The sequence below is a fragment of the Polyodon spathula genome, chromosome 21 (assembly GCF_017654505.1).
Source record: "Polyodon spathula isolate WHYD16114869_AA chromosome 21, ASM1765450v1, whole genome shotgun sequence".
Classification (NCBI taxonomy): domain Eukaryota; kingdom Metazoa; phylum Chordata; class Actinopteri; order Acipenseriformes; family Polyodontidae; genus Polyodon; species Polyodon spathula.
In genome coordinates, this window is record NC_054554.1 from 6932398 (window position 1) to 6949435 (window position 17038).

A 17038-nucleotide genomic window follows, 5' to 3' on the forward strand; every position below is an offset into this window, starting at 1 on the left:
ACTGCCCACAGTGAATGTAAGAAATATCACACTGCTATTTGTTACATCTACTCTGCAACATATACTGTAAATGTGCAAGTAGATGTAGGGGCTAGTTCTTGGTTACAGTTTTTGGAGAAAATGCAGTTAATACTTTGGCTTCACATATAAGCCCATGCGCTAGTCTTTGAGTGTAAGCACTCTCAACCAAAGATTCAAATACAAGGCATGGGACACTTTAAAATCTCTCCCTTACTATACCCCAGCATGTTCCTTCATGAGAGTAACATTGAGAAAGACCACAATAAAGCATTGTAAATTGATTTGTTAGATTGAATTTCTTTTCTTTCTCTCCTAGTTTAAATAGTATTTCATAAAAGCCCATGTTTATTTGCTGGGTTATAAGGTAAACCGTTTTCAATACCATGTTTTGTCAATAATAAAGTAATCAAGTTGGGCTATAAATATGTATTCAATAAAACACAGTAAATGCAAATAAACATACAAGTTACTTTTAGTTGTACTATTTTGAAATTAAGTATTTTTATACTCATGGATCAATCAAAACAAACCAGATTTTTTTTTTTTTTATTTCTTTCTCTTATAAAAAAAAAAAAAAACAAAAACAAAAAACAAATAACAAAAACAAACACTTGTAATAACACAGGAAACCATGCATAAGATTTTGATAACAGAAACTCAAATGTTCATCTTTATTTTGATATTCTGTTCCTTCTTTCCTCATTGCTTTGTTTTTTTACCAGTATGTGTACACATCTTAACTCAGCAACAGAACTGTTTGCAAACCTTTCATTCACAGCACGTGATACACACATGATTTAAACACGAATACAGCGTGTTGTTTTCTCATTTTTGGCCTTGTTTAAACTATTTTGTAAACAACAACTTCCAGGATAGTACTCCGATACACAGACCAAGGTCAAGGAGTTGGAACAGCATACCAGTCTTCTGTAGAGAAAAAAAACAGGCAGGCATATTACTCTCTGCTGAACACTGTCTTACCTTTTCTTTTTCTTCTACAATTGAAAACAAATGCACTTTACAACATTCAGTGTTAGCCAAAGCTACAGTCTTTGAAAAAACAGTCACAACGTTTTATAAACTCTAAAGAGGAGCCCTTCTTCTAGGGTCCTTAGAGTTGTACAGTATATTCGAAACATCTTCTCTGCAGCACTGCATATTAAGTGCCACCACTAAACAACAGTGGATATTGTTTATTGTAATATACTTTTATATTCTGCTTATTTTATCATCACAGCATTGATGCTTTTTTTATTTTTTTATTTATTTATTTTTACTTAAGTGACATTTCTGTACCATGATCATTTGCCTGTGTGACTGGAATTACTTTAGATAGTACTAGTTATCACATCTGCTATTGTATTTACGAAATACCATATTACCAAATCAAACTTATTTGAACTAGAACACTGTTACTTCCAGTTAGAATTGCAGGCCAGAAAAAAAAAAAAAAAAAAAACATTTAAATTGAGGAAATAAATGTTCGCTGTCTTAATTTGCATATGGATGTGCATTTCAGGTCATGCTATCCACCCACTTTTGTTTTTCACCTACTGTAGTTTAAAAGGGCTAATTACAGATATTTCAGTGGTCACAGTACCTCCTTGTTGAGTAAATCAAAACATAAATAAATACAATAATTAGAAGGTACAGGCATTTTAACACACTGGCTGCACATGGAACCAGCCCCAAGTAAGAAAAGATGTGATTTTTTACAGCCCAGTTTTACAGTGCAGATGAAAAAATAATTTGTTTACTTGGATGTTGCCTAGCTACTGGAAGCATGTGCATTTTCATTGTACACTCTAGATTAGGGCCTAGGACATCTAAAAAAACGAATTACTAATGAAAGTTTCATCTACTGCAGTATGGTTTAAATATGAAGATGACAAATATTTTACTTTACATAATTTTGACAACAATATATATATATATATATATATATATATATATATATATATATATATATATATATATATATATATGGTGTATCCCAAATCTGTTTAACTCCCAAAATAATTTTAAAAATAAATAAAAAATAAAAAACTCTCCTGTCTCACAGGGAAAGCTAAAGTATTATACTTGTGTTACGGCAACAGGCTTTGTATCTCCCTTAATATGATAGAAACTGGTACTGTTTTATACACCAATACAGAAAATACATTTGTTTCTGTTTCATAGTGTACTTTAAGAACTTAATTATATGTAATTCGAACACAGTTTTGTAGAGTACAATTCGCGAAGTGTAAAGCCTATAGTGACCCCCTCTCATTCATTCATTCATTCATTCATATATTTTATATTCTCTCCTCCAAATACCTGTAACATTATTTTTAAAAATACCAAAAACAATAAAAACAGTATATCTCTTACAATATACCATCCAAGTTAATTCCTGGATTAGAAGGGCAGGATTAAGCATATTAGGTTGTATTCATAAAGCATTAGCATGCCAACAAAGTACATTAACTGAAGTTCTGTACACCTACTGGCACTGGCTTTGTGAATGCACACTCTTAAGGCCAATTAGGCCACTAGACAGTGAAATCACCGTAAGGTCCGATCCCGAGGTAGTAGATTCAGTGAATATAAACTGGCTATCGGCAACAAGGCAAAGCCACGGCTAACAGCTGCCACCGAGTTCCAGTCACTGGTCCGCAAAGTCCTGTAATTGAAGTCCATTCCAGTCAACACTATCACTAATTCTTGATAAGCTAACTTTTAGCTTGATGCATCAGGTTATCTTCACGTCACTCCTTGCACTAATAAAAATAAAAAATAAAATCTTAAACTTCCCATTCACTTCAACATACAGTAATTAGTCGTGCCAACTAAGGTTGTTTAAATTCAGATGCAGAAATTATTTTGTATCCTTTAACGTCAAATTGTCCTGACTTCAACACAAGTGAATTCTAATGCTATACAATCCTTTACACAAATTGGTTAGTTGATTCTGTTCCTAATTTTACCTCTTCATGTCCCTTTAGTTCAGTAATTAAGGACAGAAGGGGCGCCGCTCCAGTTTTCTCCAAAAAATAATTAAATTGAATGAGGTACCGTAAAGTACAATAGTACACAAGCTACTGAGTGTATATTAGTTAGTGTGCAGCAACTCATTTGCTTTGTTGGTCTAATAGAAGGAATCATACAATCTTTTTGTCCCTTTCTTGTGAACCAGTTTTGTGGCTCTATTCAACCAGAGGTGGGGAGCGGCTTCAAACCCTTTTCTGTGCTAGGGCAGTTTCATGAAGAGGCTGTTGTCTAGACTTGGGCAGGGCATGGGGAACGGGAAGAGGTTCATGTCGGCGGTAAGAGCCGCCATCGCTGCAGGGTCGTGCTCGATCTGCGTCCGCAGGGTGGGGTCAATCTTCTCCAGCCTCCGTTTCAGCCGCTTGGCCTCCCTCTCCCGGATAAGCCGGGCCTGCCTCTTCTCAGGAGTCTCGGTGGCTCGTTTTTGCCGCATAGCCTCCCGGTCCCGCTGAAGCCTGCGTGCTCTCTGCTCCTCCGTCTCCTGCATTCTCTGAAGGCGCTTGGACTCGCGGTCCCTCAGCCTGCGCAGCTCACGTTCATCAGGCGACTCGCTGGCCCGCTTGCTCTTCTTGGCCTCCCGCTCTCTCTCCAGGCGGTGCATCCTCGACTCCATGGGTTCGTTCTGCCTCCGGACCGCCCACTTCCTCATGGAGGATGACTGGACCTCCACAAGATTTTGGTATGCCACACAGCTGTTGCAGACCAACAGGACCCCAGCTGGGTAGACAGGCCCTGGGTTCAAGACATCTGGAAGCAGAGGGAGGGAGGGTGTTGAAGAGTTCAGGCTGTCAGAGAGTGAAGGGAGAGCCGGGAGAGGAGGTAGCTGAGGGAGGGTGGGGAGCGGAGCGATGGAGGATGTGAGGTTGGGTATGAGGTTCGGGTTCAGGTCTGGAAGTGGCTGGGAAACAGAAGAGCCCCCTCTGCTTTTGCTGTTCTCAGAGTTGAGGAAGTCACGTAGCTTCTCCCTGCGCACAAGGTGACAAGAGGAGCCAGGGATTAATAACTCAACTTCCAATAACATACAACAATTCACAAAGTAATTATTTAACCAAGTTGAGATGGGAACAATTCAGTGAACTCAGACAGACCTGTTGAAGTTGCTCATGTCAGTGAAGTGGGATCCACAGACTGCGCAGTTTGAGAGGCGATCCTCGGAGTGGATAAGGAGGTGTCTCCCCAGAGAGCCGGGTGAGCTCAGAGCTCGCCCACACACCGGGCACACGTAGCTTTTACTGCTTCCAAGCATAGTCGTGTGCTACAGAGGGAGGGAGACAGAGAACAAGATAGACAGGGCTGCGTTCACTAACTAGGCAATGAGGGTGGGAGTGGTATGGAACATACTAATAAAGTGTAAAGTTGCTAAAACAGTAGTTTGAAAAAGTACTGCTTAGAATTGAATATATTGGTAAAACAAGGCAATAGCTTTTCTTAATTAGTTTTTAAAAGTACCAGTGCAGTAACAGGAACAGACGATTCCTGAAATATAGCATACTAGAGATAAAAGGAATTAAAAAAAAAAAAAAAAACACACAGATTTTTAAAAACCTCTCAGTACCTGGTAGACGTGTGCAATGAGCTGCTCCGGGTTGCAACACTCCACGTGACACAACGGGCATATGTAACCATTACTCAAATCATTGCCCCCATTGCACTCCTACAAGGCACAAACAAGGGGAGCAGTCAATTAGAAAACTCAAGTCGCTTGTATAAGAATGGTTCAAAGTATAGCATAGAACTGAACTGTCAGACCAGATCTTGCAAACCTAGGATGTCACCCAAGAAAGAGGGCCCAAGGCAACACTCAAGAGCTCAAGGCTTATACTACACCAAGAACTTAACCTTGATCCCGCAAATATTCATTTAAGAAAAACAATATATTTATTGTGCTTTTAGTCTTGAAATACCCGTTGGACGCAGTTTTCCTTTAACTTGGATAAACCTTGGTACACAAGTTACAAATAAAAAAAGCAGTTCTCACATACAAAATTAATCAAGTTAGAAAAAGAGAGTCCGCTATGCATATATATAGGTCAGCTATATAAAGCTGGGATATACATAGAATATGATAGAGTGCTGTAAAGCCGATATACATCCCATGAACGGGTTAACCTTGAGTAGGGTGAAAACCAGCTTGTATTTTACAGTACCCTATACAATATATAATCTTAATGCAACATAATTTCAATCAACTGATGCAAACCATCTGAAACAAAGTCTTTTTAGCTGTCTGTCTATCAATATCAGCCTCTGATTATATACCTGTGCACACTGTTGGAAAACAAAAAGGACAGTCCCTGGACTATCTATCCTTCAGCTTGGCCTGTGGCTGCTGCCTCAACAAACGAAATAACTTGGTTTATCATATCACTTTTTGTTTAATAATTCTACTGGTACTTCACCAGAACAAAAAGTAGAAAACACTGAAAATACTTTCATAACTTCCCATTTTGGAAAAAAAAAAAAAAAGTCAACTTCAAAGCCAAGTATAAAAATATTTCATCAAGACTTTGATGGGTTTATCTGTCTAAAATGTTGGACTATTGAGAAGGTTTTGGGATAGGCTAATGGTGGAGAAAACACTGCTTCTCTCTATCACTTTACCTCTTTCATGTCCCCGTCAGAAGGGCCACACTTCGGGGACAACAAGGTGTCATCAGCAGACGTGTTGGAAGATGAATCAGGATTATCTTGGTCACTGTCGCTATCCTCTACAAATAAATAAATAAATACTGTGCCGTTGACAAGGAGATTTGCAGTCACACAAAACATGCAAGTACTAAGGGTACTAAAACATCTTTAAAAAAACATTTTGATGAATTAGGAGAACATTTTATATTCAAGAAGTCAACTGCCTACAACAGGTTTTACGAATATCAAACTGTATTTTACTCATAAAAATAGACGTGGAGTCTAAAAAAGGGTTGAGAGGGAAATTTATGGATGGCTAATTTTAAATCTGCATTTGCTGTGTTTTTTAGGTTGCATTTAATACAGTGTGCCAAATGAAAACCTTGTAAAACACGGGCTCGCTCACCCGAGACGCTGTCCTGCTCATCGGCCTCGTGGGAGTTGTTGCTGAGGCTCTCGCTGTCCTCTGTGAAATCTGCTCTTCCCTCCATTGCCACCGAGTGCTCTGGGCCAGCCAGCCCTACCGAGGGGAAAGACCGTGGGGAGGGCAGAGAAATGAGCTGGGTCAGAGCAGTCTGGGGAGCCATGCTTGGAGCACTCGACGCGACTCTTGTGAAATAAGGTCAGGTGGCCTCATTCTTTCCATGGAAATGAAGATGGCACATTTGTTATACCGATACAGTAAGTCATTGATATCATACTAATGGCAAGCTCAAGATATTTGTGGTGATGAGCCTATCCTAATACACAGATTTGCACAAAGACTGGGCCTGCCAGTAGTCTGATATTAAAGACTTATTCAATGTAACAAACATTATATTTTCCTAATATGGCCCTCAACCACTATCTAAAAGAACCACCACCAACATGTTCGTAATAATCTATTCAATACACAAACCAATCCCCATCATCCCATCAAACCACTTTCAGCCAGTCCCATTGAATTGAAGACTAAGTTTACATTTGGTGGCAAATCCACCTGTATTATTTGAATCAATGACTACAACAGAAATTACAAATGTGGACAGTCAAGTTTTGGCTGCATATAGCTTCAAAGACATATGTTAACATGGTTTGCTTACTACAGGACTATTCTTGGAGGCGGCTTTAGAGCCAACTGCCTTTCATTCAGGAATAAATCTAACCTTGTTTGCTTTGCAGCTTGCATGTTGATGCAGAACCCCACCTAGTGTGTGTGTGTGTGTGTGTGTGTGTGTGTCCTATGGGATTCAAATGTCTTGAATAAATACTGTTTACATATTATAAAGTCGTTAAAACAGTACTAGAAATGGAAAAAGGACAAACTGAAATCATAACAAATTTAAACATCCAGGAAAACCCGGGTTACGTTGTGCTTGTTTTTAAACAAAATGCATTTGTGCAGCTTGCTCAGTCATTCAGTTTCCTTTGGCTTGAAATAAATAAAAAAAAAAATAAAAAAAAACTGTGCTTTCATTAAAACTAAAATGTTCTCAGTAAAATTGCCCATACTTGCTTTGAAATCTGCCTCACCTTTCTGAATACATCTGTAATGTTGCCTTCTCCATGATCAGCACGCTGCTTACGTAGAAGCGCCTACCTGGCTGCATTGCACACATGATTGAGTGATTGGGTACTTCTGGTTGAAAGTGGGGGTTCGGCAGACTGGTCAGTTTGTAATTTGGTGTTCGTAACTCTGGGGTTATACTGTACGTGTACATTAGCTCAGTGAAAAAACACACACAAAAATTATTTTCCCTGCTTAAGCCCTTTTCGCATACATAATCTGAACTCCTGTTTCATTACCCACACTCACACACACGACAACACTGGTTTTAAAATACAATCAGAACAGTAGATGCTCCTACTGTACTAAACTAACAAGCTTATTCTACAGCACAGGCCGTGATTGAAGTCATTGAGACACCCATCCCCCACCACTGCATTCTGTCTGTAGATCTGTCTCACAACTCCCACCACTGCCTCCCTCCCTCCCTCCCGCTCTCTGATGTTATCTCTCTGAGTCTGTGTGTCTGTAGGCAGGAGGTGACGCAGTGTCTGACTGAAACCAGACAAAGAGACAAACTCATCAGCCAACATAAGAGAGGATGGGGGGTTACTGGGTAAAACTATACTCCACCAGTAGCTAAAGTAGCCGGTGTTGTCCACAATTACTGTACTGCCCACCACTAGCCCTATAGAACAATACCATGTATTTTTTTTTTTAGGGCCCACGTTTTGGTAAAAGTTCATGCAATACACATTGGGCAAATAACAGAACAAATTAATCAATTCTGATTTATTTTTGACTTTCTAATTTAAACAAAGGAACTGCCTAATTTCATAAACTTGGAAAAGCAAAAACATATCTTGCCCTGATCCACATTCACAGAACCCAAATAATGCAATAGCTTTGTAATGGCAAGATGAACAGCTCTTTCGTTGTTTCCAGCATTTCTTATGTTCTCGCTGTTTATCAAAATTGAGTCATCCAAACAAACTTACTGTGAGAAAACCAGAAATCAAGAACATAAATTACTGCATCAATTACAACTTAATTTGAATGCATGTACTGGGGGAATGGTGTAGGGTAAATGTTTGCAAAATGTGTATAAAATCGAAGGTCTATTAGATGCTAGGAGTACTGGTAAACATTTTAGCAGATTAAAATGTTTTGAATGCAGATGCCAAAAACACACTGAGCAAGCCATGTAGAGCTCCAATTCTCTTCCAAGTAAACTTTGATCATTATGGATGTATGGCTCCTTGTTGTCTTTCTGAGACCGCCTTTTAGAATCACGTTGGGACGGCCGTGAGGGTTTCAAAAATATTACACTGTTCTTAGGAGTGCTCTAAACTTTTTTTTGTTTTTTTGAAGGAGATAAAGTGGTACAAAAGCTAGTGAAGCCTTTGAGGCCATTAAAATTGAATGAAGTCAAGTAATAAACATTTCATGCTCTCATAACACTGACAGCGACATTAGTCTAAACAGTTGTCTGCTTGCAATTTTAGCTTCACAACTGAGCAGCTAGCTTTTTAAAAAACATTACGGATTTATTTCTTTAACTGTCATAGGTCACCCCCTTCTTAACATTTGCTACTATTGAATTATAACTTAAACATTAGCCTAATAATGCTGAACGATGACAACAGTATTAAGTTCAGATAGCAAAAAATTAAATCAAAGTTTAAAAATAACTGGAGCTTGAACTATTTTGGTCTCCATTACTAATCTATCTTATGGCACTCTGCTTTCTTGATGGAGATTACAGTATCTGAAGATCTGATAATCCCTTTGTCTTTTTTGGCCATTTGGGAGACATCTCACTTACAAATCAAGATCTCAAACTAAATGCCATCAAGCTGTAATCCAATTTGGGAGGCCTAAATCCATTATAAAATAACCCCAAATTCCTCTGGATGTTTACTAGTCACTGCAGCAGCAATCAATGTGCCTCTGAAAGAACAAACTAATGCAAAACTAATCTGGGTCAGCAAATTAAATATCAAATGCTGTATCGATATGGTGTTTAAAATAAATAAATAACTCAATAAACGTGGGCCAGCCCTGAGCACACATTGCTTCAGAAGCAGGTACCAGACCTTCCCGGCAGGTACTGAACGAACCAAGCTAGTCTAAAATCCTCATTACATGCATTTCAAGTGTTCATAAAAATATCAGAAATGTCAATGATGGGCTCCAGTGATCCCATACAACACAGCTAGACACTGAACCCTTCTCTACAAGGAGACAAGCCTGATCCAGTGGAAGAGGGGCAATAGCATCTCACACAAGGGTACAGTATTCTGCAAGTGTCCATTTATTGTATATTCTGTATTATGCAGATGGCTTTGCAATACAATTACAGGCTATTGCTGTTTCTTAGTTCTGGATATTAGGCTACATCAAAACCCTGATGGATGTTTAAGGGTGAGATTGCAATGGCCACAAGCACCCTCTGTGTAGAACAGGCCAAATTAGCAAAATAGGGGTTAATTAAGTAAATTGAGTTACATTTCAAAACCCAAATAAAATCAGAACAAAAATATGTGTTACTGGAACAGTCCAGTATACAAATTTCACAAATAACCATGCACAACATTACATGGCAAAAGGCTGGTGGGTGGCATCAGCCACACCCCTACCTACAGTATATACTTCAGCTCTACATGGCTGTACTCTTCAAATTCACTGCTATTGATAACTTTGTGTTTCTTCGTGACCTGCATCTCTCCTAATGGAAAACTGCCAGCTGCTATGGTCTACCTAAGAAGATATTGGACCGCCAGGTCCAGGTACTTCATGAGGACCACTGGCGGTTGGTAAAAGCAGGGATAAAATCCATCTCGGGTGCTAGATTCAAAATTCAGTTAACATATCACAATGTCTAAAGCCATCCAGTCAAAGGTAGTCTTTGCTGGCGTCCTTGTTTTTGTTGTCACCAAATTAACCACTTCAAGAGATCAGACAAGACAACCCACCTCACGTGTTAAAATGAAAGCATAATAAAGCTGCTATTGATAAGCGATTGATTTAATGCTCGCAAAATGTTGACTTTTTTGCGTTGTTCTAAACACAGTAAACTAACATCACAACCGACCACCAAGACTTGCCACCGAGGCAATCAATAACATAAATAAATATAAATGTTAACACAGCAAAGTAGCGTACATAAAAAAACAAAGACACTTTCGTTTCTTCTTTGATCCACGCTTTATAATGACACAAAACATAGTTAATCGGTATTTGTAACCATTGCATACCAGTGAGATACCTACAATTAACTTTGAAAGGGTTGGTCTGTTTTCGCCTGGACATATTATTCTTGTCTCCCAGCTGAGAAAAATCCCGAAGCTCCTCCTCGACCCGATAGATTTCCAGCTTTCTTCAATATAAAATAAAAAAAGATTTATTTGGAAAAAAATAGCTCCTATTTAAAAGGAGTACCGTAAAAAGTATCGTGCGGAAAACCAAAAACCAAAATATCCGCAGCTAAAAAACATTACCCCGGCAATAATGCTGAAAGCATTTGATTACGCCGTGTTAAAATCGCTTTTAAAAAAAAAAAAAAAGGTAACTATTTATTTCTAATGTGGGATACTGCACCAACTCTCTAAATGACTGTTAGGTTTTAAGTAACCTAAAAAAAACCGTTTCATTTGATATAAAATCCAGCCCCTGGTTGAGATGTTCTTTGCCGAGGAGCTCCGAGTAACCCCGAATCTGTGTCGCTGTCGCTCAGTCAGAGCACTGCGGAGACTTACCGCCGACACTCACTGAGAAGACAGATGGGCAGACCACAGATCGGCGCCAGGCTGAAGCAGCAACGAGGGGGATTGTGGGATACGCACTGAAATAGTAATGATTCACAAATAAAGCCTGTTTAATATCTTCTATTTGGGATGTACTTCCCTAACACAACTATTTCCGGGTTGATTAAATAAGAATTATGGTACACTGTGGTCCTGTCAATATTCTGTGCAAACGCTTTTGTTTTCCATAATGAAACACAATGTGTTGTGTACTACAAAAAAGTATGTGAATAAAAATACATTCTTTGCCACGGCTGTAGACATCCCCATATATCCTAGGAATCTGATAATCTGAACTATACTAAACAACAGTAATGTATTGTTTCATGAGACTTTGATAAGCAGTTCTTCAAATACATGGAAAAATGCCAAGTATGGCATATGTACAATGAACCATCTCCACTATATCCACAGAAGACAGTGGGGAATAATTAAAAAAAAAAAAAGGAATGACTAGTTTTAAATACAAACTTCTATTTGTAATCTCAGACTCCATGTACATAAATAGACTATACATTAATAACAATATATTAACATTATATATTGTTTTAACTGGGTAGCATCACGGCCTAAAATATTACCGGCAGTAAATAAACCTAGAGACTGAAAACTTAAGTTATAGAGTTCTGTTCTGCACTTTATCACACAAACAGGAACACGCAATAAACAAGTGAAACAGGCTTAGCCTGCACCTTCACTATAAAGTATGCAAAAAAAAACAGTACCAAATCACTGCACAAACAAACGATTTTGCTTCCTTTTATACATGTGGCCACTCCCCACTTAGCATCAGTTACCTAATTGGGGAAAGGTCACACCTATGATTGCTGGCAGGGACAGATTTAACCCCATCCCTGCCAACCTTACATTCCCACACACACTATTCACAGGAGCAGGGCTTCTGCTCTGCCACTTTTGTGAGGAGGCTAAAATGATACACTACATCAGTTGGAATCCTTTTCCATTTAAATACCACTTTAGCTCACTAAAATAGGTACCTTTGTGTGCCAAAGTTATGAAGTCTTTACACCTTTTTCAGTCATGAAAACTGAGGCAACATGAACGCTATTTTGTGCATGATCACTTTCTGGAGAGGGAAGGTGAGAAGTATAAGTGAGGTATTAGGGGTAGGGCTTGAATGAAGACACAGCGTAGCTATAATGATTGTGATGGGAGCTGCTAATTCACTGTTGGAGGGATGTGCTGACTGCTACACTTGTGTGAATCCATACCTGTCAGCCTCTGTGATGGAGGGATCTCTGATTCCTGCTTCACTACGATGTTATTGATAACCTCCCTGAAGACAAAGCTAAATCAAGCAGGCAGTCAGTTACAAACGAGTTGTTCCATCCGCCATATGAAAGGCTTTTTTCTCTCTATTTGCCAGCAACTGATTTATTAAATCAAAATAAAATATACATGTATGTATCCACATAAACCTTAGGGCTGGGACAAAAGAAAAACACACTACCGTGAGCCAGTTCAAATAAACTACTGCATATATAACAAACAAAGTCAAAAAGAACACAGAAACGATATCAACATTGAAAGGGGAAATAATGTCTAGATGGGTATTTCTGCTATTTACAGCCTAATGCTCCAATGCTTCTGATATACTTATGACTGCCTCCACTTAATACCAACTTTCATGACAACTGGATAAACAATTCTCCATATATATGGAAGAATGTGATGTGTGACGCACATACAACCGGTTCCACTATGTCCCCTTCGCAGCGGAGGATAATTATAATGGAAGCCTTCAGTTTGTGATTAATGCAAATATTTTAAAACAGCTTTACCACTATGTAAACATGGAGCCTGGCTGGTGCAGTAAATGCCCTTCCCTAAGACACTGTTTTGTTAATTTATTACATTGTTGCATTTGATTTATATATATATATATATATATATATATATATATATATATATATATATATATTATATATATATATATAGTGCCTTTCATAATGGACCACCATCACAAAGCGCTTTATCCTGTGAGCATTCTTTTAAAAAGTGAAAATAAAGCATTTTAGCACATCACTACGATTTAATTGCATTGGCCACTAGATGGCTCCTTAGCTCTTTAAGCAAATCTTATTCCCAGACTCCACAAGGGGGAGTAGGATGAACACAGTTTCAAAGTTCTCCATTTGCATTGGAACAAATTCAGTTTTTAGCTATCCCAGTATTTCAGAAGTAGTGGACCACAAGCAATAAACCACTTGGCCTGCTGCTGCTGTAAAGCATATAACTTACTTTATTACAGGTAGAATACAGTTAATTAATTTGTATTCTGAACCTTACATATTAATCTGTAGCATTCCCTGTTTTAGGTTAGGTAAAAACACACACAGAGACATAACACCGTTAACTATTACTCTTTCCTCTGGGCCAGTACTGAAGCAATGCACTAGCTCAGTGTTAGGATGCTAACGTCTATAAGTTTAGATATTAAACTAATACCATGTCTGTGTTGTGGTTGCTTAAAACTCCATGGTGATTCCAAATGCGTTTTAATCCTGTAATGTAGGCCATATTACACGTATGCAGTACACCCACTAGAACATTTTTGTTGTCCTGGAATGCAAAAAAAAGTTAAATAAACTTTGTTGTTTGACAACTTTGCCTCTCCCAGCCTCCTACGGAACCTGTTGAGTAACTCATTCCGTCACGCAGTGACTCGGCACAGGCACTGACGTCATCACTGACTGCCACGAGGTTAAGTCCAGGCCACAGCACTCCTCCACTACGCCACCAATAAATGTTAACACATCCGCTTTACCTATTGAAAGAAAATAGACACCCATGGGTCAGCTGTATACAATTTCCTAAAGCACCTTCTTCATACATTTTTTACATCACAATTTGTCCAAATTAGTTTCCAACAGGATTGCTGCATGAGAAATAAAATAAAAAAAAGGTTACAAAATAACGTTGTACACATAAATAGCACGTATAAAGCATATTTTCTGCGAATTAATGTATTCTGGGAATGTCTTGGTTTAGTATAAGCTGCACAGCAAAAAACGATTGCAATTTTTTTTATATATATTTTTAATCATTACAATGCATTAGCTATCTATTTTTAAGTTTTATGTAGGTTTTGTGTTGTTATTGTCTTTTATATTTAATCATTTTAAAATACCATTTAAAACACTTACTTAAAATAACCAAACCCACTTAATTTATTTGACAATACATGCTCAGCAGGAAAGGAATGTAGTCTATTTCTAATGATTCTAGATGCATCAGGCTTCGATTTACTTGCTCTTGCGAATAATACTTCCAAATAAAGTTACAGTCAATTCAAAACTAAGATTTATACAGCAGTGAAGGTTGTGAAACTGGGTCATATGTCTGCCATGTTGGCTCAAACTGCTCTATAGTTAGTACAACCACGACGCCTCTGTGCTGGAGCCGGAATGGTGTCAGTTGCAAACCCCGACGCTGTTTAACCCTTTTGACGGATGATGTTTTCTTATGTGTAACACTCCGCCTGCGGTAGAAGTGCTGAGGCCGGGGGAGCCGCCATTTTGAATGTCAGGTTTGTTCCTCCCTCCGTCGCAAAGAGAGAAGATTTCAGTGATTTTCTGGTGTCAATATAGCCGGTGAGTGTAACCTATATCAGGTCACGACATTTCATTAATAATATGGCGAAAATGTTAGCAGAGCAGTATGTGCACCGCACAGGCGTAAACGTGTTTTCCGATGTTTTGGGGTAATAATGGGATATGGTAGTAGGGTTAGTTTGGTTATTTTTTGATGTTTTACTGAGCAATACACAGTATAGGCTTTTTTAAAAAATAATATTTTAATTAACGTAATATACTCGCACTTGGAAAAGTTGTTATCGGTTAAACGTTGTAATTGTTTTTATTTATAACGGAATTTTCTGTTGTTGTAAACTGACGTTTGGAGGCCTGGCTTTACTAGCTGGGTGGTTGTGAAAAAAAATCTGCTTTCTTTTGACTGCCCGAAGCCTCACTTGTGTATTTGCTGAAATGCATTCACTTGTAGTAATTGGTTTTGTGCCATTGCCCGTTTATATTCGTGGGAATAGTTTATAAATGCACCGCTCAGTCAGTGGCCATGGTATGGGGTTAATACTCTATAGTATACACTTACCCATATGTTAATTGTAAGCGACGGATCATTGCCATTACGATAAATTCATTGTTAAACAGGTTGATTTTCATTATATGGGAATTAAGTATTTTGAATAGGAGCTTATGGTTTATTAATACTTTGCTCATCTGAGCTAAAAACTGTTTTGATGGATCAGGTGGGTCAAATGTTTGCAAAATGGACTACCATAGATACTCCCCATTGGTTTAGTTACCTGTAGAATAGTTTGTTGTATATTATCCAGTGACTTTACTGAACATCGCCGTTGTAAACCAAGTAGTAGGCTTATCATTCAGTTACGTACTAGGAACGGAAACGTAAGCAATATTGAAATAAGTGTGTCATTCATATGTGTGTGTGTGTATGTATGTATATACACACACACACACACACATGTAATTTGCATACAATGACATTTGCAAGAATATCAGCAGTTATCAATTTGCTTGACATGTTGTCATTTATTAAAATACATGTGAGAGTGACCATTTGGATGACAAGGTCCAACCTACTGGTGCATTTTAAATCCTGTTTCGTGCAGTTCATTGCAACAATAAGAACGTTAGGATAATTTTATTTGTGGGATACAGGTCACTTGTACCTTAAGAGTTAATGATCTGTAGCAGTTTTTAGTGATATGTAAAAAGTTTTTGTACTGTAAGCTCAGGTGTGATTGGACTAGATTTCCAGGTATGAAAAGCACATATCAAAGTGCATTTTTTGGGGCTTGGAACAGTAATCAATTATCACCATAATGCTATTTTTTTAACTGCTGAAAAATAAACACATATATATATATAGTTATATATATATATTATATCATATATATAATACTTTGGTTAATTGCCCAAGTAATTTAAATGAATTTTACATGAATATGAAAAATGACTTTCATTCTTCCTTCTATTGTGGGAAAGGGAAGTGTACTGGCATTACTTTGAAACCAAATTTCATCAGCTGAGCTGATGCACAGTTAACGGATTTATTAGCACCTTCATTATAAACAAATGGCAATATATGGAGAGAAAAAAATCATGAAGCATATCAGCCCATGTTTGGCTTTGTGGAGAGACAGCTCAGGGTAACATAATTAATGCACATGGAAACCAAAGCCAAAATAATGTGTTCTGCAATTGCATTGACTTGCTAGTCTAGTGTTCTACTGTTTAAATTGAAGCCTTTACCTCTAGGAACCCTGCAAGATCCTAGAGCAGGTGTACTCAGTTACATTCTGTCCACGGTCGGCAGAGGAATAGCTTGGACTCGAACCAGCGTTGTCCAGGCTATGGGGCGCATCCTGCACTCCATGCAGAGCACCTTTACCGTATTGTGTTTTTAAGAGGCCTTTGCGTGTTCATATGTGACTGAAAAGCAGCCCTAAAATGTGGCGAATTGCTTTTTTAATTTTTTCATTAATAGAACGATACTCTGCACTAAGAATGGAAGCGCTACCAGGATATACAGTAATTCTTTTGTAGCAGGTGTTTCTTTTCAATGCAGCACAGTAGCAATTTTATGCTATATATTAAAAAAAAAAAAAAAATATATATATATATATATATATATATATATATATATATATATATATATATATATATATATATATATATATAATATATTTTGACTTGCTGTTATGGTGTATAACAGGGTGACGGTCCGAGCTTACCCACATGCACAATCACATTATTCTCTTAAGAGCACAGAGGTATGTAGAACGCGGGAAACAGCAACTTGATAGTGTTGACAGGTATAAATATTTATTTTTGTAATGGATACTTCACTTTGATTGCAAATGACTATCAGGTTGTACATAATGAATGACATTCCCAAGACAAACTCACAACTGACCACCTACTGCTCCCTCCTGAGGAAAGACTCAGCAATAAACAATGTTAAATATATTACACTTGTTTCTTCTCATTTATATGTATTTGCT

At 37.9% G+C, this 17038-nt stretch overlaps 2 protein-coding genes across 6 annotated transcripts in view; one reads left to right on the forward strand and one right to left on the reverse strand.

Annotated features, from left to right (window-relative positions):
* Positions 1–617: 617 nt before the first annotated feature.
* LOC121296592 (zinc finger protein 821-like) lies at positions 618–10930 on the reverse strand. 4 transcript variants are annotated; one of them, XM_041222303.1, is made up of 7 exons: positions 10438–10930; positions 6086–6317; positions 5653–5759; positions 4607–4705; positions 4140–4306; positions 2991–4016; positions 618–948 (listed from the first exon to the last, which is right to left on the reverse strand). In XM_041222303.1, the coding sequence occupies exons 2-6, from the start codon at positions 6264–6266 to the stop codon at positions 3254–3256; spliced, it is 1317 nt and encodes a 438-aa protein (XP_041078237.1). In that variant the 5' UTR covers positions 6267–6317; positions 10438–10930; the 3' UTR covers positions 618–948; positions 2991–3253. The 4 variants fall into 4 exon arrangements, with proteins under 4 accessions (XP_041078237.1, XP_041078236.1, XP_041078238.1 ...); XM_041222302.1 differs by having other exon boundaries at positions 2573–4016; XM_041222304.1 differs by having other exon boundaries at positions 2511–4016.
* A 3571-nt stretch (positions 10931–14501) lies between these two features.
* Positions 14502–17038, forward strand: part of ap1g1 (adaptor related protein complex 1 subunit gamma 1) — a 28863-nt gene continuing 26326 nt past the window's right edge. For both annotated transcript variants that reach the window (XM_041221451.1, XM_041221452.1), the window contains exon 1: positions 14502–14585. The gene's annotated coding sequence lies outside the window, so the exon portion shown is untranslated. The remainder of the gene's footprint in view (positions 14586–17038) is intronic.